At 52.9% G+C, this 24,501-nt stretch overlaps 1 protein-coding gene across 1 annotated transcript; it reads left to right on the top strand.

The window, feature by feature from the left end:
• Positions 1-2,073: 2,073 nt before the first annotated feature.
• Positions 2,074-23,123, top strand: PSMC4 (proteasome 26S subunit, ATPase 4). The gene is made up of 11 exons (XM_039513563.1): positions 2,074-2,230; positions 14,140-14,238; positions 14,688-14,874; positions 14,982-15,128; positions 15,492-15,601; positions 15,945-16,038; positions 16,348-16,515; positions 17,031-17,107; positions 20,566-20,734; positions 22,253-22,308; positions 22,861-23,123. The coding sequence occupies exons 1-11, from the start codon at positions 2,195-2,197 to the stop codon at positions 22,972-22,974; spliced, it is 1,257 nt and encodes a 418-aa protein (XP_039369497.1). The 5' UTR covers positions 2,074-2,194; the 3' UTR covers positions 22,975-23,123.
• The last annotated feature ends 1,378 nt before the right edge of the window (positions 23,124-24,501 follow it).

The following is a 24,501-nucleotide window of genomic DNA, read 5'->3' as shown; positions in this document are numbered from 1 at the left end:
ATGGAATTGGCTGCCTGGATTTGGGTGGGTTAAAAAACTCTTGGTGGGTATTGTTGGGGCCATAGTAATCCTTATAATACTGTGTTGCTGTATTCAGTGAGTCCCCTCCCTCATAAACTCATGTGGGTCAGTTTATTCTTTTCCTACTTCAGCCAAAGGCCTTACTCTCTTCAAGTTGGCCCAGGCTGAAATTGCCAAGCGGCCCTTGGCTCCTTAAAATGGGGTGTAGCTTTTGGTAAATAGTTATCCCAAAGCTACAAATGGAGGAATGTTGAGTCTGAACTTTTCATGAGTTTAAACTTAACCCAGACTTGATGTCTCTATCTGAAACTTTTAATCAAAGCTCTGACCTGCGAACTACTCATGACACCCCCCCTCCCAATAAGCAGCCATCTCCTCCTTTGTCTTTTCTAATTTACATTTTAACCTGTTTTATCCTGTAGAATCTTGATTATGCATGACCATTATGATCTGTTAATCACTTTGTTTACTTCTGTGTATAAACATTGATGCTCACCCCTAATAAATTTGCCACACTTACTCCGAAGCTTTTAAGCTAAGGATGGTGTGAGCCCGTTGATCAACGAATTGTCTGGTCTCAGACAGATTTGTGAGCCCCATACCAACTCCGCACAAACTCGGGTGCTGGAGAGGTGAGTAAGGACTTGCTTTTTACCTAACAGTGATACCAGATGCCCAGCTGGGAAGAGACTGGAGAGAGAGAGCAGGCAGAGCCCACGTGGATGCAGGAGAGATTAGATGTTCTGTGCTGAGGGATGCCAGGCCTAAGGCCCTGAGAGTTTCCTATGCTGGGTTCAGACACTCAATAAACCCTCCTGTTTTATGCTGCTGAGAGTCGCTCCGGTCTAGAGATCAGGGTGGCATTATTCCCTCTGGGAGTGGAGGTCCCAGGGGTCCAGAGCCAGTGGACTCCCTGAGGGGGCCCACAGCGAGAGACAAATGTCCTAAGCTTCAGAGAGATGTGGTTCCAGAAGGCGGAGTGACTTAACCCCTGAGAGAGAGTGGACCACTGAGAAGGGCTGTCACACTGAAGGGGGTTCTCCCCAGGGACCACACGGGGCCAAAAGTGGGCACAAACTGTGAGTCCGTGACAAGGGGTAGCTGCCCCAGGTGTCAGCGACGCTACCTGAGTCTTGCCAGAGCAGGGGCAGGCAAACTTTTTGGCCTGAGGGCCGCATCGGGTTTCATAAATTGTATGGAGGGCTGGTTAGGGGAGGGGGTCATGGCCCAGGCCCCACCTATTTGCCCCCCCCCACAGGACTCCTGCCCCATCCTACCACCCCTGTTCCCTGATCCCCACCCCAGGAAACCTGCCCCATCCACCCCCCCCAGTCCCTGTCCCCTGACTGTCCCTGGACCCCCTCTGCCCCATCCAACCACCCCTTCTTTCTGTCCCCTGACGCCCCATCCAACCCCCCTCCTTCCTGACTGCCCCCCTGTGGCCCCTGCCCCCATTCAACCCCATTCCCCCATCACCACCATCCACATCCCTGCCCCCCACCCTGAAATCCCCTGCCCTCTATCCAACCCTCCCTGCTCCCTCACCGCGCTGCATGGAACACCGGTGGCTGGCGGCGCTACAGCCGCACCGCCCTGCTGGAGCCGTGCCGTGCCGCCACCATGCAGCACAGAGCACCAGGTCAGGCTGGGCTTTGCAGCTACCCTGCTCCAGGAGCTCACAGCCCAGCTGCCCAGAGCATTGTGCCGGTGGAGGAGGGGGACAGCGGGGAGGGGCCGGGGGCGAGCGTCCTGGGCCAGGATCTTGGGGGCCAGGCAGGACAGTCCTGTGGACTGTAGTTTGCCCACCTCTGTGCCAGAGCCTGGGCCGACTGCCTGGCTAGAGGGCAGCTGCCTGAGTGTGCACAGAGCCTGAGCCTGTCCCTGGGGGCGGCTCCCGGCTCTGCCTCGTTGCACTGGGGTGCTAACCGGGCACGCAGGGACTGAGGGAAGGGGAAAACCCATACGGGGTCGTGGTGAGGACTCCAGCTCCCAGCAGCCCCCGCGCCGGGGGAACTACGGCTCCCAGCAGCCCCCGCGCCTAGGGGAGCGTCTCCAGCTCCCAGCAGCCCCCGCGCCGGGGGAACTACGGCTCCCAGCAGCCCCCGCGCCTAGGGGAGCGTCTCCAGCTCCCAGCAGCCCCGGTGCGGCCCGAGGTATCCGAGGCGGAGGGAAGATGGAGGAAATCGGGATCTTGGTGGAGAAGACCCAGGTGCTGGGACAGGGGGACCGGCCGGGGGAGGCTCAGGGATCCCCGGCCCCGCTCCGCTCCGCTCGGACTAGCTCCGGTTCCGCCCCACCCGCGGGTCCCGCGCCCGGCTGCCGCCACGCGCCTGGGGAGATGCCGAGTCACGGCGGCCCGGCCAGGAGTGCGGGCTCTTCCCCCGCCCCCTCCCGCCCCGGGCACGGAACCCAGGAGTCAGGGCTTCTCCACGCCCCCGGATCCGGGCACGGAACCCAGGAGTCCGGGCTCCTCCGCGCCCCAGATCCGGGCACGGGACCCAGGAGTCCGGGCTCCTCCGCCCCACCCCCAGATCCGGGCACGGAACCCAGGAGTCCGGGCTCCTCCGCGCCCCCCCCCAGATCCGGGCACGGGACCCAGGAGTCCGGGCTCCTCCGCGCCCCAGATCCGGGCACGGGACCCAGGAGTCCGGGCTCCTCCGCGCCCCGATCCGGGCACGGGACCCAGGAGTCCGGGCTCCTCCGCGCCCCGATCCGGGCACGGGACCCAGGAGTCCGGGCTCCTCCGCGCCCCCGATCCGGGCACGGGACCCAGGAGTCCGGGCTCCTCCGCGCCCCGATCCGGGCACGGAACCTAGGAGTCCGGGCTCCTCCGCGCCCCCTCCCCAGATCTGGGCACGGGACCCAGGAGTCCGGGCTCCTCCGCGCCCCCCCACCCCCAGATCCGGGCACAGAACCCAGGCGACCGGGCTCCTCCGCCCCGCCCCAGATCTGGGCACGGGACCCAGGAGTCCGGGCTCCTCCGCGCCCCCTCCCCAGATCCGGGCACGGAACCCAGGAGTCCGGGCTCCTCAGCGCCCCGATCCGGGCACGGAACCCAGGAGTCCGGGCTCCTCAGCGCCCCGATCCGGGCACAGATCCCAGGATTCCGGGCTCCTCCCGGCCGCCACCCCCCAGATCGGGGCACAGAACCCAGGAGTCCGGGCTCCTTCCTCCCTCCTGCCAAGCATGGAGCCTGAGAATCTGCCTACCCCCAACCAGGCATGGAACCTAAGAGTCTGGCTTTGTCCCATCCCCCACTGGGCATGGAGCCCATGAGTCTGGGTTCCCCTCAGAGGCGGCTCTAGGAATTTTGCCGCCCCAAGCATGGCGGGCAGGCTGCCTCCCGCCCCAAGCATGGCGGGCAGGCTGCCTCCCGTGGCTTGCCTGCGGACAGTCCGCTGGTCCCGCGGCTTTGGCGGACGTCCCGCAGGCATGCCTGCGGGTGGTCAGCTGAAGCTGCAGGACTAGCGGACCCTCCGCAGGCAAGCCGCCGAGGGCAGCCAGCCTGCCGCCCTCATGGCACTGGCAGAGTACCCCCCATGGCTTGCCGCCCCAAGCATGTGCTTGGCGTGCTGGGGCCTGGAGCCGCCCCTGGTTCCCCTCCTCTCTTCCCCCACCCCCCGAGCCAGGAATGGAACCCATGAATCTGGGCTCCCCTCCTCTCTTCCTCCACCCCTTGAGCCAGGCATGGAACCGAAGAGTCTGGGCTCCCCTACTTCTCCCCTCCCCTCTCAGAGCCCAGGGTCCACCCGGAGTCACTAGGGAGCTTAATTTGCATTTATTCAGATTCTTAGTGTCTCCATTTTTTTATGATGTTAGTATGTAGAGAATATTTGATTTATTTTCTAGATTATTAATGTATATGTTTTTACCCCATTTGATGACAATTCAAATTCCATTGAAATGTACAAACTCAGCATTTTAGTTTTATTCATTAACTTAAAAAAAAATAAAATAATTGGAGATATACCAATCTCCTAGAACTGGAAGGGACCTTGAAAGGTCATCTAGTCCAGTCCCCTGCCTTCACTAGCAGGACCAATTTTTTTGCCCTAGGTCCTTAAGTGGCCTCCTCAAGGATTGAACTCGCAACCCTGGGTTCAGCAGGCCAATGCTCAAACCGCTGAGCTATCCCTCCCCCCTAAAACTACCATAAACATTCTGGATACTGAGAGGGAAAGTTATTGAACCATATTTTCCCTTAAAAGTTAGCTGAGTTAATAAATGGTTTATTTAACTAGATAGCCAGCTACTGAAACTGTTAAACAGCTACTGTTCTGTAACTAGTAAAATGTACTGATTGCTTCCTGTCACAGTGTAAAGATAGAGCCTTGGCCTCCATAATAGCTGGAGCAGGATTTAAAAAGTCCTGCATAGTGCACTACTTCAGGATGTTAGAGCTAATAGATCTTGTCATAGAATCATAGAATATCAGGCTTGGAAGGCACCTCAGGAGGTCATCTAGTCCAACCCCCTGCTCAAAGCAAGACCAATCCCCAATTAAATCATCCCAGTCAGGGATTTGTCAAGCCTCACCTTAAAAACCTCTAAGGAAGGAGATTCCACCACCTCCCTAGGTAACCCATTCCAGTGCTTCACCACTCTCCTAGTGAAAAAGGTTTTTCCTAATATCCAACCTAAACCTCCCGCACTGCAACTTGAGACCATTACTCCTTGTTCTGTCATCTGCTACCACTAAGAACAGTCTAGATCCATCCTCTTTGGAACCCCCTTTCAGGTAGTTGAAAGCAGCTATCAAATCCCCCCTCATTCTTCTCTTCTGCAGACTAAACAATCCCAGTTCCCTCGGCCTCTCCTCATAAGTCATGTGCTCCAGCCCCCTAATCATTTTTGTTGCCCTCCACTGGACTCTTTCCAATTTTTCCACATCCTTCTTGTAGTGTGGGGCCCAAAACTGGACACAATACTCCAGATGAGGCCTCACCAATGTCGAATTGAGGGGAACGAGCACGTCCCTCGATCTGCTGGCAGTGCCCCTACTTATACAGCCCAAAATGCTGTTAGTCTTCTTGGCAAAAAGGACACACTGTTGACTTGTATCCAGCTTCTTGTCCACTGTAACCCCAGGGTCCTTTTCTGCAGAACTGCTTCCTAGCCACTCAGTCCCTAGTCTGTAGCAGTGCATGGGATTCTTCCGTCCTAAGTGCAGGACTCTGCACTTGTCCTTGTTGAACCTCATCAGATTTCTTTTGGCCCAATCCTCTAATTTGTCTAGGTCCCTCTGTATCGTATCCCTACCCTCCAGTGTATCTACCACTCCTTCCAGTTTAGTGTCATCTTCAAACTTGCTGAGGGTGCAGTCCACACCATCCTCCAGATCATTAATGAAGATATTGAACAAAACCAGCTCCAGAACCGACCCTTGTGGCACTCCGTTTGATACCGGCTGCCAGCTAGACATGGAGCCATTGATCACTACCCGTTGAGCCTGACAATCTAACCAGCTTTCTCTCCACCTTATAATTCATTCATCCAGCCCATACTTCTTTAACTTCCCGGCAAGAATACTGTGGGAGACTGTATCAAAAGCTTTGCTAAAGTCAAGGAATAACACATTCACTGCTTTCCTCTCATCCACAGACCCAGTTATCTCATCATAGAAGGCAATTTAGATTAGTCAGGCATGACTTGCCCTTCGTGAATCCATGCTGACTGTTCCTGATCACTTTCCTCTCCTGTAAGTGCATCAGAATTGATTCCTTGAGGACCTGCTCCATGATTTTTCCAGGGACTGAGGTGAGGCTGACTGGCCTGTAGTTCCCCAGATCCACCTCCTTCCCTTTTTTAAAGAAGGGCACTACATTAGCCTCTTTGCAATCATCTGGGACCTCCCCCGATCGCCATGAGTTTTCAAAGATAATGGCCAATGGCTCCGCAATCACATCCGCCAACTCTTTTAGCACCCTCGAATGCAGTGCATCCGGGCCCATGGACTTCTGCTCATCCAGCTTTTTTAAATAGTCCCGAACCACTTCTTTCTGCACAGAGGCCTGGTCACCTCCTCCCCATGCTGTGTTGCCCAGTGCATAGTCTACCCCGATATAACTCTGTCCTTGGGAGCCAAAAAATCTTACTGTTATAGATGAAACTGCATTATATCAAACTTGCTTTGATCCGCTGGAGCGCGCAGCCCCGCCTTCCCTCCCCCCGAAGCGCTGCTTTACCACGTTATATTTGAATTCATGTTATATCGGGTCGTGTTATATCGAGGTAGAGGTGTAGTCTGGGAGCTGACCTTGTTCGTGAAGACAGAGGCAAAAAAAAAGCGGTAAGGAGCCCATACTCCTTGACCACCTTCTTGTTGCTAACATACCTGAAGAAACCCTTCTTGTTACTCTTAACATCTCTTGCTAGCTGCAACTCCAAATGTGATTTGGCCTTCCTGATTTCACTTCTGCATGCCTGAGCAATATTTTTATACTCCTCCCTGGTCATTTGTCCAATCTTCCACTTCTTGTAAGCTTCTTTTTTGCATTTTAAGATCAGCAAGGATTTCACTGTTAAGCCAAGCTAGTCGCCTGCCATATTTACTATTCTTTCTACATATTGGGATGGTTTGTTCCTGCAACATCAATAAAGATTCTTTAAAATACAGCCAGCTCTCCCGGACTCCTCCACTCCCCTCCCCCATGTTATTCTCCCAGGGGATCCTGCCCATCAGTTCCCTGAGGGAGTCAAAGTCTGCTTTCCTGAAGTCCAGGGTCCGTATTCTGATGCTCTCCTTTCTTTCTTGTGTCAGGATCCTGAACTCGACCCTCTCATGGTCACTGCCTCCCAGGTTCCTATCTACTTTTGCTTCTCCTACTAATTCTTCTCTGTTTGTGAGCAGCAGGTCAAGAAGAGCTCTGCCCCTAGTTGGTTCCTCTAGCACTTGCTCCAGGAAATTGTCCCCTACACTTTCCAAAAACTTCCTGGATTGTCTGTGCACTGCTGTATTGCTCTCCCAGCAGATATTAGGGTGATTGAAGTCTCCCATGAGAACCAGGGCCTGTGATCTAGTAACTTCTGTTAGTTGCCGGAAGAAAGCCTCATCCACCTCATCCCCCTGGTCTGGTGGTCTATAGCAGACTCCCACCATGACATCAACCTTGTTCCCACTTCTAAACTTAATCCAGAGACTCTCTCTCATGTTTTTCTGCAGTTTCATACCAGAGCTCTGAGCAGTCATACTGTTCTCTAACATACAATGCAACTCCCCCACCTTTTTTGCCCTGCCTGTCCTTCCATCCATGACAGTACTCCAGTCATGTGAGTTATCCCACCAAGTCTCTGTTGTTCCAATCACATCATAATTCCTTGACTGTGCCAGGACTTCCAGTTCTCCCTGCTTGTTTCCCATACTTCTTGCATTTGTGTATAGGCACTTAAGATAACTCGCTGATCGTCCTGCTTTCTCAGTATGAGGCAGGAGTCCTTCCCCCTTGCACTCTCCTGCTCGTGCTTCCTCCCGGTATCCCACTTACTTCAGGGCATTGGTGTCCTTCCCCCGGTGAATCTAGTTTAAAGCCCTCCTCACTAGGTCAGCCAGCCTGCTTGCGAAGATGCTCTTCCCACTCTTTGTTAGCACTCCTCCTTCTTGGAGCACCATCCCATGGTCAAACATCCAAAGCCTTCTCTCCAACACCACCTACGTAGCCATTCGTTGACCTCCACGATTCAACGGTCTGTATCTGGGTCTTTTCCTTCCACAGGGAGGATGGACGAGAACACCACTTGTACCTCAGACACCTTTATCCTTCTTCCCAGAGCCACGTAGTTTGCAGCGATCCGCTCAAGGTCATTCTTGGCAGTATCATTGGTGCCCATGTGGAGAAGCAGGAAGGGGTAGTGATCCGAGGGCTTGATGAGTCTCAGCAGTCTCTCCGTCACATCATGAATCCTAGTTCCTGGCAAGCAGCAGACCTCTCGGTTTTCCCGGTCGGGACGGCAGATAGATAACTCAGTTCCCCTGAGGAGGAAGTCGCCGACCATCACCACCTGCCTCCTCCTCTTGGGAGCGGTGGTCATGGAACCCCCATCCCTAGGACAGTACATCTCATGCCTTCCAGTCGGTGGAGTCTCCTTCTGCTCCCTTCCCTCAGATGTATCATCTAGTCCACTCTCCGCGTTAGTACCTGTGGAAAGAACATGAAAATGGTTGCTCACCTGTATCTGCATTGCTGGTACATGGACGCTCCTCTTTCTTCTTCTGGAGGTCACATGCTGCCAAATTTCTTCACCGTCCTTCTGTCTCCACTGCACAGCCTGCTCTGATTCTTCAGAATGTTGTGCCCGTAGAAGCATATCCTGACATCTGTCCAGGAAATCTTCATTTTCTCTTATGCAATGCAGGGTCAATACTTGTTTCTCCAGACCTTGAGACCAGCTTGCACGTTGTACAAAGTTGCTTCTATTCTGTGCAAGAAAAACAAACATGGCACATCCTGTGCAGGTCACAACAGCTGATCGCTCACCATCCATAGCACCTTCCTTCTAAGAGCTTCCTCAGCTTTTGCAGCAACTACTCAGAGAAGCCTGCAAGTTGAATGCCTCAGTGGGCTCTCCCCAGGCCATCTCTCAGTCAAACTCCCTCTGTTAGCCTTTCCGCTGTTCACCGCTCAGCTGGTGCTCTCTCAGCTCGCTTGTATTCATAGACTGGAAGAGAAAAACAAGCTTTCCTGCTTTTTTAACTCCCATTTTGTTTCTTAATGTGGAGTAAACTGGTCAATGAATGGAACTGCAGTGAGGGCAATGTCCTCTCTGCGCTGCAGCAAAGGCTGGTTTAGCCCTCTCCCAAACTCTAGTTCCAGCCACTGACTTACTGGTTTGGTGGCCTGACTTTTTCTGTAGCACTGGTTTTCAAACTGCGGGTCACGTCCCAGTACTGGGTTGCGGAATGGAAGACCCTGGGTCGCAGCAGCTCTGGTCAGCACTGCCGACCGGGCTGTTAAAAGTCCTGTCGGCGGTGCTGCCTGGCTAAGGCAAGCTACTCGCTACCTGTTCTGACACTGCGCTGCGCCCTGGAAGTGGCCAGCAGCAGGCCCGGCACCTAGGCAGGCTTGCATGCCTCCACTTAGGAACCAGACCTGCCTTAGCTGCGCTGCTGACTGGGAGCTGTCTGAGGTAACCCTGTGCCCCAATCTCCTGCCCCAGCCCTGAGGCCCCCCCCCCCCCCAACCCCTCATCCCCAGCCTAGTGCCCTGGCCCCCTCCTGCATCCCAAAGCCCCTCCCACACCCTGAACCTCTCATTCCCAGCCCCACTCTGCAGCTCCCACTCCTGCACCCCAACCCTCTGACCCAGCCCTGAGCCCCTCCCTCACCCTAAACCCCTCATCCCCAGCTCCATTGGGTTGTGGGCATCAACAGTTTTCTTCAACTAAGTCACCAGAAAAAAAGTTTGAAAACCACTGTTCTATAGACTATATCAGCAAATGTGTATGGCTTTACACTGGATAATGGTATTTCATTATTTCAATAGGTTATAGTAAATTTAGGACATAACATAAGATGTCTGTTTCAGATTTATTTTAAAATTGATTCATTTTTCTTAACCTGAATTTAATTTAAATAAAAAATCCAATTTAAATTTTGACAAACTAATTCATTAAAAATCAATTTTTATCTGTTCTGATTCCCAGCCTCCCTGCTCTAACCACTATACCCCCTTCCATGCCAGAGCCAGGGTAGAACCCAGGAGTTCTGCACTAACCACTAGGCCCCACTCCTATTTCTCTCTGCTATTTGACCTATCTAGACTCATAGGGCTAGAAGGGACCGCAGGGGTCATCTAGTCTAAGCACCTGCCAAGATGCAGAATTTGTTGCGTCTAAACCAGGGGTCGACAACCTTTCAGAAGTGCTGTGCCGAGTCTTCATTTATTCACTCTAATTTATGGTTTCGCATGCCAGTCATACATTTTAATGTTTTTAGAAGGTCTCTTTCTATAAGTCTGTAATATGGAACTAAATTATTGTTGTATGTAAAGTAAATAAGGTTTTTAAACTGTTTAAGAAGCGTCATTTAAAATTAAATTAAAATGCAGAGCCCCCCCGACTGGTGGCCAGGACCCGGGCAGTGTGAGTGCCATTGAAACGTGTGCCATAGGTTGCCTACCCCTGGTCTAAACCATCCAAGACAGATGGCTCCAGCTGTACGCCCACATCTCGTACATGGTACATCCATGGTACGCCCACATCTCGAATACTGTGATGTGATGTCTCTCTCTCTCAAAAAAAAAATTCTAGCACTAGAAAAAAAAGAAAGAAAAAAAAACTAAAAAAATTTAGGGAGGGGAGAGGTCCATATGAGGAAAAGATAAAGAGGCTAGGACTCTTCAGTTTTCAAGAGAGAGAGGGGGGGGGGGAGGGGGATATATAAAAAAAATGATGATGTTGAGAAGTGAGAGAAGAAAAGTTATTTACTTTTATTCCCATAATAAAAGAAGAAGTACCAAATGAATTAATAGGCAGCAGGTTTAAAACAAAAAAAAGGAAGTTCTTCTTTCTTCTTCACAGCACAGTCAACCAAACTCCTTCCTTGAGGAGGAGAGAGGAGAGGGAGGCTAGGAATATAAATGTTTAAAAGGGGACTGGAATAATTCATGGGGGCTAAAGTCCATAATGGCTATTAGCCAGGGATGAATGGAATGGTGTCCTCTCCTCTGTGTGGATGGAGATGGATGGATGGAGGGAGAGAGATCAGATGATCATGCTGTTAGGTTTCACTCCTTCAGCCTCCTGCATTTGGCCACATTCGCCTGTGAGATGGGACAGATACTGGGCTAGATGGACCTTTGGTCTTACCCGGTACGGCCTTTCTTATGTTCTTATGTTATGTTCTCCTTTTGAAAACTTCCAGTGAAGGAACTTCCACAACCTCCCTAGGTGTCTGTTCCATTGGCCTACTGTTGTTTACTGTTAGGAAGTTTTTTCTGAGATTTAATATAAATCATCTGTGCTGTAGTTTGAACCTGTTGCCTCTTATCCTGCCCTCCGTGGCAAGAGAGAGCAACTTTTCTCCATCTTTTTTATGGCAGCCTTTCAAGTAGTTGAAGACCACTATCATGTTTCCCCTTAATCTCCTCTTTTCCAAACTAAATCTACCCATTCCTGCAGCCTTTGCTCAGATGGTTTGCATTCCATCCCTTTGATCATCTTAGTCACTCACCTCTGGATCATTTCCAGTTTCTCTACATCCTTTCTAGACATTGGTGACCAAAACTAAACACAGTACGCCAGCTGAGGCCTAACCAGCACCAAGTAGAGTGGTACTGTTACCTCCCATGACTTGCATGCTGGGTCTCTGTTAATGCAATCTAAAATTGCATTTGCTTTTTCTGCAACCACATCACATTGCTGATTCATGCTGAGATTGTGATCCTCCACAACTCCCAGATTCTTCTCAGCATTGCTGCTGCCAAACCAGTAATCCCTCATTCTGTATGTGTGCATTTGGATTTTTTTCCCTAAGTGTAGCACCTGACATTTGTCTTTGTTGAATTTCATTTTGTTGCCTATAGCCCAGTTCTCCAATTTATCAAGATCTCTCTGAATTTTAGCTCTATCTTCCAAAGTGTTTGCAAACCCCCACCATCCCCGCTTTGTGTCATCTGCAAATTTGATCAGTATGCTCTCTCTTTCTATTTCTGTGTCATTAATAAAGATGTTAAACAACACTGGACCCAGAACAGATCACTGTGGAACCCCACTTGATGCCTCCTTCCAATCTGACATCATTCCATTAATAGTTACTCTTTGTTTGCGGTTGTTTAACCAATTATGTATCCACTCAATGGTAGTTCTATCGAGTCTGCATTTCTCCAGCTTACTTATCAGACTGTCACGTGGGACTGTCAAAAGTATTAATCGCGGTTAACTCACATGATTAACTAAAACAATCGTGATTAATTTCAGTTTTAATCAGATTGTTAAACAATAGAATACCAATTGAAATTTATTTAAATATTTTTGATGTTTTCCTACATTTTCAAATATATTGATTTGTTATAACACAAAATACAAAGTGTACCATGCTCACTTTATATTATTTTTTATTACAAATATTTGCACTATAAAAATTATAAACAAAAGAAATAGTATTTTTCAATTCACCTCATACAAGTACTGCAGTGCAATTTCTTTATCATGAAAGTGCAACTTACAGGGGGGTTTTTTGTTACATAGCTGCACTCAAAAACAAAACAATGTAAAACTATAGAGCTTACAAGTTCACTTAGTCCTACTTCTTGTTCAGCCAATTGCTAAGACAAGCAAGTTTGTTTACATTTACAGGCAATAAAGCTGCCAGCTTCTTTACAATGTTGACTGAAAGTGAGAACAGGTGTTCGCATGGCACTTTTGTAGCTGTCATTGCAAGGTATTTACGTGCCAGATGTACTAAACATTAATATGCCCCTTCATGCTTCTACCACCATTCCAGAGGTCATGTTTCCATGCTGATGATGCTTGTTTAAAAAAAAAAAATGCATTAATTAAATTTGTGACTCTCCTCCTTGGAGGAGAGTTTTGTCTCCTGCTCTGTTTTACCTGCTTTCTGTCATATTTCGTGTTATGCCCGTCTCAGATGATGACCCAGCACGTTGTTCGTTTTAAGAACACTTTCACTGCAGGTTTGACAAAATACAAAGAAGATACTAATGTGAGATTTCTAAAGATAGCTACAGCACTTGACCCAAGCTTTAAGAATCTGAACTTACCTTCCAAAATCTGAGAGGGACGAGGTGTGCAGCATGCTTTCAGAAGTCTTAAAAGAGCCACATTCCAATGCAGAAACTACAGAACTCGAACCACCAAAAAAGAAAATCAACCTTCTCCTGGTGGCATCTGACTCAGATGATGAAAATGAACATGCATCGGTCCACACTGTTTTGGATCGTTATCAAGCAGAACCTGCCATAAGCATGGACGCGTGTCCTCTGGAATGGTGGTCAAAGCATGAAGGGATATGTGAATCTTTAGCGCATCTGGCATGTAAATATCTTGCAACGCTGGCTACAAAGTGCCAGGCAAATGCCAGTTTTCACTTTCAGGTGACATTGTAAACAAGAAACGGGCAGCATTAAATCCTGCAAATGTAAACAAACTTGTCAGTTGGAGCAGTTGGCTGAACAAGAAGTAGGACTGAGTGAACCTGTAGGCTCTGAAGTTTTACGTTTTATTTTTGAATGCAGTTTTTTTGTACATAATTCTATATTTGTAAGTTCAACTTTCATGATAAAGAGATTGCACTACAACACTTGTATTAGGTGAATTGAAATTTACAGTGCAAATATTTATGATAAAAAATAAAGTGAGCACTGTACACTTTGTAGTCTGTGTTGTAATGGAAATCAATAGATTTGAAAATGTAGAAAACACCCACAAATATTTAAATAAATGGTTTTCTATTATTATTTAATAGCACAATTAATCACAATTGTTTTTTTTAATCACTTGACAGCCCTAATCAAAAGCCTTGCTGAAGTCCAGGTATATTATTTCCACTGCATTCCTCCTATCCACCAAATCCTGTCAAAGAAGGAAATCAAGCTGATTTGGTATGATTTGGTAAATCCATACTGGCTGCTGGTGATCACCCCTTCATCCTCCAGGTGTTCGCAAATGGAATGTTTCATACACTGCTCTAGTACCTTCCCAGGTATTGAGGCCAGGCTGACTGGTCTATAGTTCCCTGGCTCCTTCTTTTCCCCCTTTTTAAATGTGGGCACCGCGTTAGCCCTTCTCCAGTGTTCCAGGACCTCTCCTGTCATCCATGAGTTTACAAATACTATCGCCAGTGGCTCTGATATTTCTTCAGCTAATTCCTTCAGCACCCTCAGGTGAATAGCATCTGGCCCAGGTGATTTGAATTCGTTCAAATTGGTCAGAAAATCTCTGGTGTCCCTCTAGTCCCCCTAGGGATCTGATGGGGGGGGGGTGTCTGACTCTTGCTGCCCAGCTGGGCTCAGGGCCCCAGTTCTTGGCACCCCAGCAGCTGGGTGGGATCAGATCGGGTGTGAGACCTTAGCTGCTCAGAGGGAGCTTCATTCCTCCCCTGAGCTGCGGTCACGGCACTCTGGGGTGTCCAGCTCTCACCCTGCCTGTCTGTGGCTGTCCTAGGATGAGCTGCCTGCGCTGGCTATCTCCAGGCCTCAGACTGGCTTGTCCTTCCTTGCCCCGGAGCCCGAGGACCTGGAGGATCTCTACAGCCGCTACAAAGTGAGCTGGGGGCTGGGGTGGCGGGAGAGGGTTGCCCTTGGATGGGAGGTGTGTGGGGATAGGGGGCTGGGACGGCAGGCCCTGAGGGGGATGCCCTCGGCGGGAGCAGTGGGTGGCAGGCTGGGGTGGCAGGCCCCGAGGTGGGGGCAGCATGTGCTCTTGTCCTGGATTTGGGATCTGATGGCACTTCTGACCAGGGTTGTGAGGCCAGGGACTTGGGAGATCTGGGCCCCAGTAACCTCTGGTGGGTTTGGTTCTTCCATTCCCCTCGGCTGCACAGTGCCCCTGGAAGCCCACTTCCCTGCAAGGGCACCCAGCCACAGTGCTGAGCGGGGAGATGCCTGGTGCCCGGCCCGTGGCCTTGGAGCCACTTCCTCTAGCAGCTACTGCAGGCTCCTGAGCAGAGCAGGGAGGACGGGCTGTCTGTCTGTCTGTCTGTCCGTCCATAGAAGCTGCAGCAGGAGCTGGAGTTCCTGGAGGTGCAGGAGGAGTACATCAAGGATGAGCAGAAGAACCTGAAGAAGGAGTTCTTGCACGCGCAGGAGGAGGTGAAGCGCATCCAGAGCATCCCGCTGGTCATAGGCCAGTTCTTAGAGGCCGTGGACCAGAACACGGCCATTGTGGGCTCTACCACAGGTGCAGCTGGAGGGCTCGAGGAAGGGGATTGTGGGAGAGGGGAGCTGCGCACAGGGGGCCAGCCCCCAGCTTTGCCTGGCTTACCCCCGTCTGCCTCTCACCCACAGGCTCCAATTACTACGTGCGGATCCTGAGCACCATTGACCGGGAGCTGCTGAAGCCCAACGCTTCGGTGGCCCTGCACAAGCACAGTAACGCACTGGTGGATGTGCTGCCACCTGAGGCTGACAGCAGCATTATGATGCTGACATCAGGTGGGTGCTCCCTGCGCCAGCCCCAGGGGCAGCCGGTGCCATAGGGAGCAGTGTGCCCAGTTCCTATGGGGATGGAGGTCTCCCAGCTGTGCTGGGCAGTTGAGGGTCCCACGGGTGTGCGGGGGGTGGCAGTCCCATGGGTGTGCAGGAGTCTCACGCCCATGCTGGGCATGCAGGGGAGTACTGGACAGGGGAGGTGGGGGTCCCCCGGCTGTGCTGGACAGGGGGGTGGGGTTCTCCTAGGTGTGCTGTGCGTGCAGGGGGTGTAGGTTTTGTGGGGAGCGGAGGTCCCCTGGCTGGGCTGGGTAGGGGAGGCATGGGTCCCCTAGCCATGTTGGGCTCAGCCCTGGTGTGTGCCCACAGATCAGAAACCGGACGTGATGTACGCTGACATTGGTGGGATGGACATCCAGAAGCAGGAGGTGAGGGAGGCCGTGGAGCTGCCCCTCACCCACTTTGAGCTCTACAAGCAGGTGAGTGTGTGTGTGGGGGGGGGGGGGGGGCCGCCAAGACTGGGCCGGCTGCAACTACATCCTGGGTGGCTGTGCCCTGCGCTGGGGCCGAGCTCCATCCTGCAGGCCGAGCATGGGAGCTCCTCTCACTGTGCCCTGCAGCTAGGAGAGCTCCTGGGGGCCAGGGCTGTGCGCTCGGGGGCTGGGCTGGGGTTGGCAAGTCACTGTCAGATCAGGAGAGGCACAGAACCCTTGACTCTGGGCTGCACCGGGTGTGACTGGTGTCAGGACCCCAGCCCACCAGTTTCCTGGGCTCCTCAAGGGCAGGATGGGGGAGCCCCCAGTAACCCTCTGTCCCCCTCAGATTGGCATTGACCCCCCACGCGGCGTCCTGATGTACGGCCCCCCTGGCTGTGGGAAGACTATGCTGGCCAAAGCTGTGGCCCATCACACCACAGGTGAGCAGGATGCTGGACTGTGCGGGGAAGGGGGAACACCAGTGCCCATCTGATACCATGGGAATCTGTCAAGGATGCCTGGGTTCTATAGTGCAAAGGTGCCAAGCGACCTGTGGTCCCGGCTCAAGGTCTGGAAAGGCCCCGGCTTTGTGCCCAGGAGGGTTGGTACTGCAGGTGCCACGGGCTGGTGCCAGGACTGTGTGGCACAGGGAGCCTGTGGGTTGTCCCAGGGAGTGCCTGTCCCATGGGGGGTATCTCTCACGGCCAGGGCTGGAGGGGGGCACTAATGCTGTCTGCCCATCTGTCCAGCTGCCTTCATCCGTGTGGTGGGCTCAGAGTTTGTACAGAAGTACCTGGGTGAGGGGCCGCGCATGGTGCGGGACGTCTTCAGGCTGGCCAAGGAGAACGCACCCGCCATCATCTTCATAGACGAGATTGATGCCATCGCCACCAAGCGCTTCGACGCCCAGACAGGAGGTGAGCAGGGGGTGGGGCACTGGCCCTGCCCCTCTGGGGGAGCAATCTCCTATCTGGCCCCAGGGCTGGCTCAAGGGAGCGGGAATGGACATGGGGCCTCTCCCCTCTAGGGCACTGGACCCAAGTCCCAGCAGGCAGGGGGAGCAAAGAGCTGCAGCCCCCACCCCCTTCCTTGTAGATGTCAGTGTTACACGTGGGCGAGCCCCTCACTCCCCAGGTTCTGGCCAGTCCCACGGTGGGACTGCGAGGGAGGTTGGGGCAGCAGGGTTGGGGGTAGTGGCGGAGATGTGCAAATCTGGGGTGGCAGTGGTGGGCAGGACCTAGGTGCATGGGGTGGGGACAATAGGGGCAGGAGATTGAGGGGAGGGGATAAGGGGTGGGAAGGGGAAGGAGGTGGGTTAGGCAGGGCCGGCAGAGTGAGGGTGGGCAGGGGAAGGGGTAGATGGGGCAGGGGTGTCCGTGCCTGGCGCTGGTTCTCCAGGTGCCCCGCTCACCAGGCTGTGCCCCTCTCCCAGCCGACAGGGAGGTGCAGCGAATCCTGCTGGAGCTGCTCAACCAGATGGATGGCTTTGACCAGAACGTCAACGTCAAGGTGCGGAAGAGCAGGGGCTGGGATGTGGAGTGACGGGCATTGCTGTGCCAGCCCCCAGATTTCTCCCTGTGGCTGTGGGAGGTGGGGGGCTGAATGGGGGTAGGGGCACTGCTGTCCCAGTCAGGCTGGAGGGGTGTGGGGGGATGGGGTACTGCTGTCCCAGCAAGGCCAGAGGGGGCAGGACCCAGGGGGCTGAGTCTTCCCATTGGGGATGAGCAGAGGGGTGTGTGACGGGTTGGATCACAGAAACCCTCCGGGAGCTGCCAACTGATGTGCCAAGACTACCTCTGCTCCTGTTTTTCCTGCCAGCTCAGGACTCCAGCACCCTGTTTTGCTGAGCCAGACACACCCATCTGCTCCAGCACAGACCCAGAGTCTGAATTACTTGCCCCAAAACTGCAGGTTTACCTGAAAGCAGCTCACAGAAGTGTTCCTGTCTTTAACGCTAAGATGCCCAACTCCCAATGGGGTCTAAACCCAAATAAATCCATTTTACCCTGTATAAAGCTTATACAGGGTAAACTGATAAATTGTTCGCCCTCTATAACAGAGAGAGAGAGAGAGAGATGCACAGCTGTTTGCTCCCCCAGGTATTAATACATACTCTGAGTTAATAAGTAAAAAGTGATTTTATTAAATACAGAAAGTAGGATTTAAGTGGTTTTGAGTAGTAACAGACAGAACAAGTTTCAGAGTAGCAGCCGTGTTAGTCTGTATCCGTAAAAGAGCAGGAGTCCTTGTGGCACCTTAGAGACTAACAAATTTATTTCAGCATGAGCTTTCGTGGGCTACAGCTCATTTCTTCGGATGCATAGAATGGAACACACAGACAGGAGATATTGATACATACAGAGACCATGAAAAGGTGGAAGTATGCATACCAATAGGAAGAGTCTAATCAATTGAGATGAGCTATCATCAGCAGGAGAAAAAAACCCAAAACCTTTTGAAGTGATAACTGAGATGACCCACAGAAGGTGTGAGGAGAACTTAACATAGGGAAATAGATTCAGTTAGTGTAATGACCCAACCATTCCCAGTCTCTGTTTAAACCTAAGTTAATTGTATCTAATTTGCATATTTATTCGAGTTCAGCAGTCTCTCTTTGGAGTCTGTTTTTGAAGGTTTTTTGTTGCAAAATTGCCACCTTCAAATTGCCACTGTCACTGAGTGGTTAGAGAGGTTGAAGTGTTCTCCCACTGGTTTTTGAATGTTATGATTCCTGATGTCAGATTTGTGTCCATTTATTCTTTTGCGTAGAGACTGTCCGGTTTGGCCAATGTACATGGCAGAGGGGCATTGATGACACATGATGGCATATATCATATTGGTAGATGTGCAGGTGAACGAGCCCCTGATGGCGTGGCTGATATGATTAGGTCCTGTGATGGTGTCACTTGAATAGATATGTGGACAGAGCTGGCATCGGGCTTTGTTGCAAGGATAGGTTCCTGGGTTAGTGTTTATGTTGTATGGTGTTCGGTTGCTGGTGAGTATTGGGAGGCTGTCTGTAAACGAGGACTGGCCTGTCTCCCAAGATCTGGGAGAGTGAGGGATCATCTTTCAGGATAGGTTGTAGATCATTGATGATGCGCTGGAGAGGTTTTAGTTGGGGGCTATAGGTGATGGCTAGTGGCATTCTGTTATTTTCTTTGTTGGGCCTGCCCTGTAGTAGGTGACTTCTGGGTACTCTTCTGGCTCTGTCAATCTGTTTTTTCACTTCAGCAGGTGGGTATTGTAGTTTTAAGAATGCTTGATAGAGATCTTGTAGGTGTTTATCTCTGTCTGAGGGATTGGAGCAAATACGGTTGTATCTTAGAGCTTGGCTGTAGACAATGGATCGTGTGGTGTGTCCTGGATGGAAGCTGGAGGCATGTAGGTAAGTATAGCGGTCAGTGGGTTTCCGGTATAGGGTGGTGTTTATGTGACCATCGCTTATTAGCACAGCAGTGTCTAGGAAATGGACCGCTTGTGTGGATTGGTCTAGGCTGAGGTTGATGCTGGGATGGAAATCGTTAAAATCACGGTGAATAAACACTAACCCAGGAACCTATCCTTTCAACAAAGCCCGATGCCAGCTCTGTCCACACATCTATTCAAGTGACACCATCATAGGACCTAATCATATCAGCCACACCATCAGGGGCTCGTTCACCTGCACATCTACCAACGTGATATATGCCATCATGTGTCATCAATGCCCCTCTGCCATGTACATTGGCCAAACCGGACAGTCTCTACGCAAAAGAATAAATGGACACAAATCTGACATCAGGAATCATAACATTCAAAAACCAGTGGGAGAACACTTCAACCTCTCTAACCACTCAGTGACAGATGTGAAGGTGGCAATTTTGCAACAAAAAACCTTCAAAAACAGACTCCAAAGAGAGACTGCTGAACTCAAATTAATATGCAAATTAGATATAATTAACTTAGGTTTAAACAGAGACTGGGAATGGTTGGGTCATTTCACTAATTGAATCTATTTCCCTATGTTAAGTTCTCCTCACACCTTCTGTGAGTCATCTCAGTTATCACTTCAAAAGTTTTTTTTCTCCTGCTGATGATAGCTCATCTCAATTGATTAGACTCTTCCTATTGGTATGCATACTTCCACCTTTTCATGGTCTCTGTATGTATAAATATCTCCTGTCTGCATGTTCCATTCTATGTGTCCGAAGAAATGAGCTGTAGCCCACGAAAGCTTATGCTGAAATAAATTTGTTAGTCAGACAGAACAAGGTAAGTCACCAAGCAAAATAAAATAAAATGCGCAAATCTATGTCTAATTAAACTGAATACAGATATTCTCACCCTCAGCGATGCTTCAGTATGGCTTTTTCCTCAGACTGGACACCTTCCAGGCCTGGGCACAATTCTTTCCCCTGGTACAGCCCTTGTTTCAGCTCAGGTGGTAGCTAGGGGCTTCTTCGTGATGGCTCCTCTCCTCGTTCCACCCCTTTATATATTTTTTGCATAAGGTGGGAATCCTTTGTCCCTCTGGGTTTCCACCCCCCATCACTGGAAAAGCACCCGGTTAAAGATGGATTCCAGTTCATGTGACATGATCGCATGTCACTGTAAGACCCCAAGCCTTTATTCCTCCCAGCCTCACTCACTTGCAGGCCTGCCTGCAAACAGAGCCATCCACAGTCAATTGTCCTGGTTGATGGGAGCCATTAAGATTTCAAACTACCAGTAACGGCCCACACTTTGCATAATTACAATAGACCCTCAAAGTGATACTTCATATTTCTAGTTTCAGATACAAGAGTGGTACATTTATACAAATAGGATCATCACACACAGTAGATTATAAGCTTTGTAATGATACCTTACAAGAGACCTTTTGCATGAAGCAGATTTCAGTTACATTATATTTACTCATTAGCATATTTTTATAAAACCCGATAGAGCACAGCGTCACGGGGTGATCATGCTTTCTTCTCCTCCAGGTGATCATGGCCACAAACCGGGCAGACACACTAGACCCCGCCCTGCTGCGGCCTGGCCGCCTTGACCGCAAGATCGAGTTCCCCCTGCCTGACCGGCGCCAGAAGCGCCTCATCTTCTCCACCATCACCAGCAAGATGAACCTGTCTGAGGAGGTGGACTTGGAGGACTGTATCCTGCCTGGAGCCCGGCATGGGGGGGCGGAGGGGTGGCACAGCAGGAAGACTATGTCCAGCTGAGTGCCCAGCATGCGTTGGGGGCCATGGCAGGGCGGCTGCATCCCACTGGGTGCCTAGCACAGGGGGAGGCTGTGTTCCGCTCGCTGGCTGGCTGGCATGGGGGTGCACGGGGGGGAGGCTGTGTCCCATTGGGTGCCTAGCACAGAGGGAGGCTGTGTTCCGCTCGCTGGCTGGCTGGCATGGGGGTGCACGGGGGGGAGGCTGTGGCCCATTGGGTGCCTAGCACAGGGGGAGGCGGTGTTCCGCTGGCTGGCTGGCATGGGGGTGCACGGGGGGGAGGCTGTGTCCCACTAGGTGCCTAGCACAGAGGGAGGCTGTGTTCCGCTCGCTGGCTGGCAGGCATGGGGGTGCACGGGGGGGAGGCTGTGTCCCACTGGGTGCCTAGCACAGGGGGAGGCTGTGTTCCGCTCGCTGGCTGGCTGGCATGGGGGTGCACGGGGGGGAGGCTGTGTCCCATTGGGTGCCTAGCACAGAGGGAGGCTGCGTCCCATTGGCTAGCAAAGGGAGGGCGGCTGCATCCCACTGGGTACCCAGCACTGAGGAAGGGGTGGCTCAAGCCCAGCTCATAAGAAGGTGCCCGTCAGCCCTGCGCTGCCCCACAAGGGCTTGACCCAGTGACCTAGGCTACAGCTCTACCCCTGTGCTCCCTGTGTCTCACACACAGATGGGCCATGCAGGGGATGCACTGACCCAAGAACCCCTCCTGTCCCTGGGCAGGGCTGGCTGGAGGGGGTGTCTTCTGGCCCCCCTCCAGGGATGGGGTCAGGGTGGGGTTGGGTCACAGCAGCTGGCATGGCAGGTGGAAGCTGTCCTGTTCCCCTCTGACACGCGGCTGGACAGGGGGAGTACCAGGAGAGGGCATGGCTGGGGCTGCCTCCTCCTGGGCAGTGCCTGGCTCAGCACATGGACTGATCGCTTCATTGAGAGCGGGCAGACGGACACAGCCTGATGCCAGCCCACAGGGCAGGGGGTTGGGCCTGGCTCAGGCTGGAGCAATGAGGCAGGAGGGCCCAGGATTCGCAGGGGGAACCTGGCATAGCCAAGCCGGTGCTGTCTGGTTCCACTCAGGAGCAGGGGGGATGGGGTGAAGCTGGCTCCTGCCTGTGCCTCCGGATCCACAGGGTCCAGAAAGGGTTGGGGGGCACTCGCCAAAAGACACGTCCTCTGACTCCAACACGCCCGCTCCTCCTGACTGGGTCCTCTGGGCTTGTTGCCATGCTGATCTGCCCCTTCCCCCCTGCCCAGGAGCCTCACAGGCCCTCGAGCTCGATCCCATCCCTCTGGGGAGCCCACTTGCTCCTAGGCTGTGAGAAGCCCATCAGAGTCCCCTGTCAGCCTTACTGGCCTCCTGGTGTGTGGGGGAGGAGTCGGGGTGGCAGGGGCTCCCAGGGGCCCTCTCACCATGGTCCAGCTCAGCTGCTGTGCAGACATTTCCCTCACTCCTCCCCAGATGTGGCCCGGCCGGATAAGATCTCAGGTGCCGACATCAACTCCATCTGCCAGGAGGTGAGTGTGGGGGGCTGGGGTCCCCACACTGTGATATCTGAGGGTGGCACTGTGTGTGTTGTGACCTGCTCCTTTTCCAGGGATCCCCGCTGCTCCCCCAAGCCAGCAGGACCCCTGCCACTGCCACAGAGTGGCAGGCTGAAGCCCTGACTCTGAGATTATGGAGTCCTCTGCTGCTGGGCGCATGTGCATGGGGTGGGAGGGGTCACTGTGCCCGGCATCCCCCCCCATCCACCCACCCGCACGTTCACATGGTGGGATGGGGCAGGAGTCACTGCACCCAGTATCATGCCCCCCACACACATGTACCTGTATGTGCAGGAGGGGTCACTGTGCTCAGAACCCTCCCTCCCTGCCATGCCTATGCCCATTGTGCACAGGGCAGGATTGGGGGTGGTCACTGCACCTGGTATCCCCCTCCTCATCCGTGTGCACAGGGCAGAATGTGGGGGTCACTGAGCCTGGCAGCAGTATCCCCACATGTGTGCACAGAACAGGGTTGTGGGGTTACTGCATCCAGCATCGCCCCTTCACATGTCTCCATATGCACAGGGCGGCATGCTGGCTGTGCGGGAGAACCGCTACATCGTCCTGGCCAAGGACTTCGAGAAGGCGTACAAGACGGTTATCAAGAAGGATGAGCAGGAGCACGAGTTCTACAAATGAGGGGCTATGGGGGGGAGCGTGGGGCAGGCTTGAAATCCCTCCAATAAACCCAGCCCCACGCCTCTGCAGGGAGTGCTGGTGTCTGTCCTTGTGGCCTGACCCAGGGTCCCAGACCTCTGGGGCAGTGTAGGTGGCTGGGGACCTGTGCTGCCTGGACAGCTCCCACATGCCCCCCTGTGCTGCATGACAGCCCCAGTCTCAGGTTGGAGGTGGCAGGTAGGGGGGTAGAGCGAAGGGCCCAACTGTCCCAGGCAGGTGCTGTCCTGCCTTTCGCTATAGCAGCAGCTGGCCCTTAGCTCCCTGTGCCCCAGGCGGGGTCTCCCCTGCCCAATGCTGGGGCAGGGCTGGCTCTGGCTGCAGTGGGCTGGGAATGCTGCTTGCGGCCAGGCCTGTGCTGGAAGCAGAGAGGGAACAGCTGGAGAAGCCCTGAGGCCCAGGCCAGGGTTGTACCATATGGTCTGTTCCCCAGACCCACAGCCTTGGGGCTCCTGGTTCATGTTCCCCGGATCCCAGCCTCCACCCCTCCACCACCAACAGGGCTCCTGTATTCTCTGGCCCTGCAGAGCCCTTCCCAGCAGTGGGGGCCCATTCTGTTTTCCCTGGTCCCACAGACCCCGCTCCCCAAGCACTGGGGCTCTTATCCTGAGTTCCTCTACCCCCCAGCAGTGGGGGGTGCAAGGTCTGAGCCCATTATGATGTTTTGTTGTTCTGTCTGCATCCCTGCTGGCTTGGTTGGGACCATGTGTGTGCAGCTCTCCCCCTTGTGGGGCAGCTGATGGGGGGGGAGGGGCAGACATTTCCCAGAGCTCCGCAAAGGAAGGAGAGGCTGGTGCTGGCTTTGAGTGGCTCGGGGGGTGGGGCTTGGGGGTGATGGACAGGCGTTCTCCTGCATGCTCTGGGTGTTAGAGCCACTGGTGTGTTTTCTGCCAGGGCACTTGGCTCAGAAAGTGCCAATGGGACCAAGCAAGCAATCCGTAGTGCCAAGTCATAACAGCCACATGGGGTCAGCCCTTCGGTCCAGCTCGCCCAGTGTCCTGGGTGCTGCCAGTGGCCCATACCGCATGCGCCAGTTATTGAGTGATCGAGCCCATCAGCCAGTCTGGCAGTCAGAGGTTTAGGGTCACCGAGAGCATGGGGCAGCGGGGATCCCTGACCATCCTGGCTAATAACACTTCCTACAAAAACCAGGCAGGTGGACCTGCCCCCTTGCTAGCCAAGGAGGCAGACATGACCCTCTGCCAGCCAACCTCAGATGCCTGCCCGGGCCAGCTAATGGGGTAGACATGACCCCCTGCCAGTTTCTTTCCTTTGTGGCTCCCCAGGTAACCCGCCAGAGCCAGGCAGCCTGGCAGCACTTGAAAACAAGTAGTTTTGGGTCTTGGAGTCCTTTGCGCTGGTCTCAGCTGGCCCTGGGCTCTGGCTCACAAGTAGAGGCCTGGTCCATGGAGGCCCCCCTGGCACCATCGCTCTGCTGCCCTAACCCCTGGGCTAGACACTGCCAGGCAGAAGGAAGAATCCATCTAGTAC

This window comes from Mauremys reevesii, linkage group 24 (genome assembly GCF_016161935.1).
Source record: "Mauremys reevesii isolate NIE-2019 linkage group 24, ASM1616193v1, whole genome shotgun sequence".
Lineage (NCBI taxonomy): Eukaryota > Metazoa > Chordata > Testudines > Geoemydidae > Mauremys > Mauremys reevesii.
The sequence above is the reverse complement of the archived record's forward strand: the minus strand, read 5'-3'. Positions and strand labels throughout refer to the sequence as shown.

Coding starts and splice junctions, on each gene's coding strand:
- PSMC4 (XM_039513563.1), top strand. CDS start 2,195: ATGGAGGAAATCGGGATCTTGGTGGAGAAGACCCAG. Junction 20,735..22,252: donor GGAGGTGGACTTGGAGGACT/GTATCCTGCCTG, acceptor ACTCCTCCCCAG/ATGTGGCCCGGCCGGATAAG. Junction 22,309..22,860: donor TCAACTCCATCTGCCAGGAG/GTGAGTGTGGGG, acceptor CCATATGCACAG/GGCGGCATGCTGGCTGTGCG.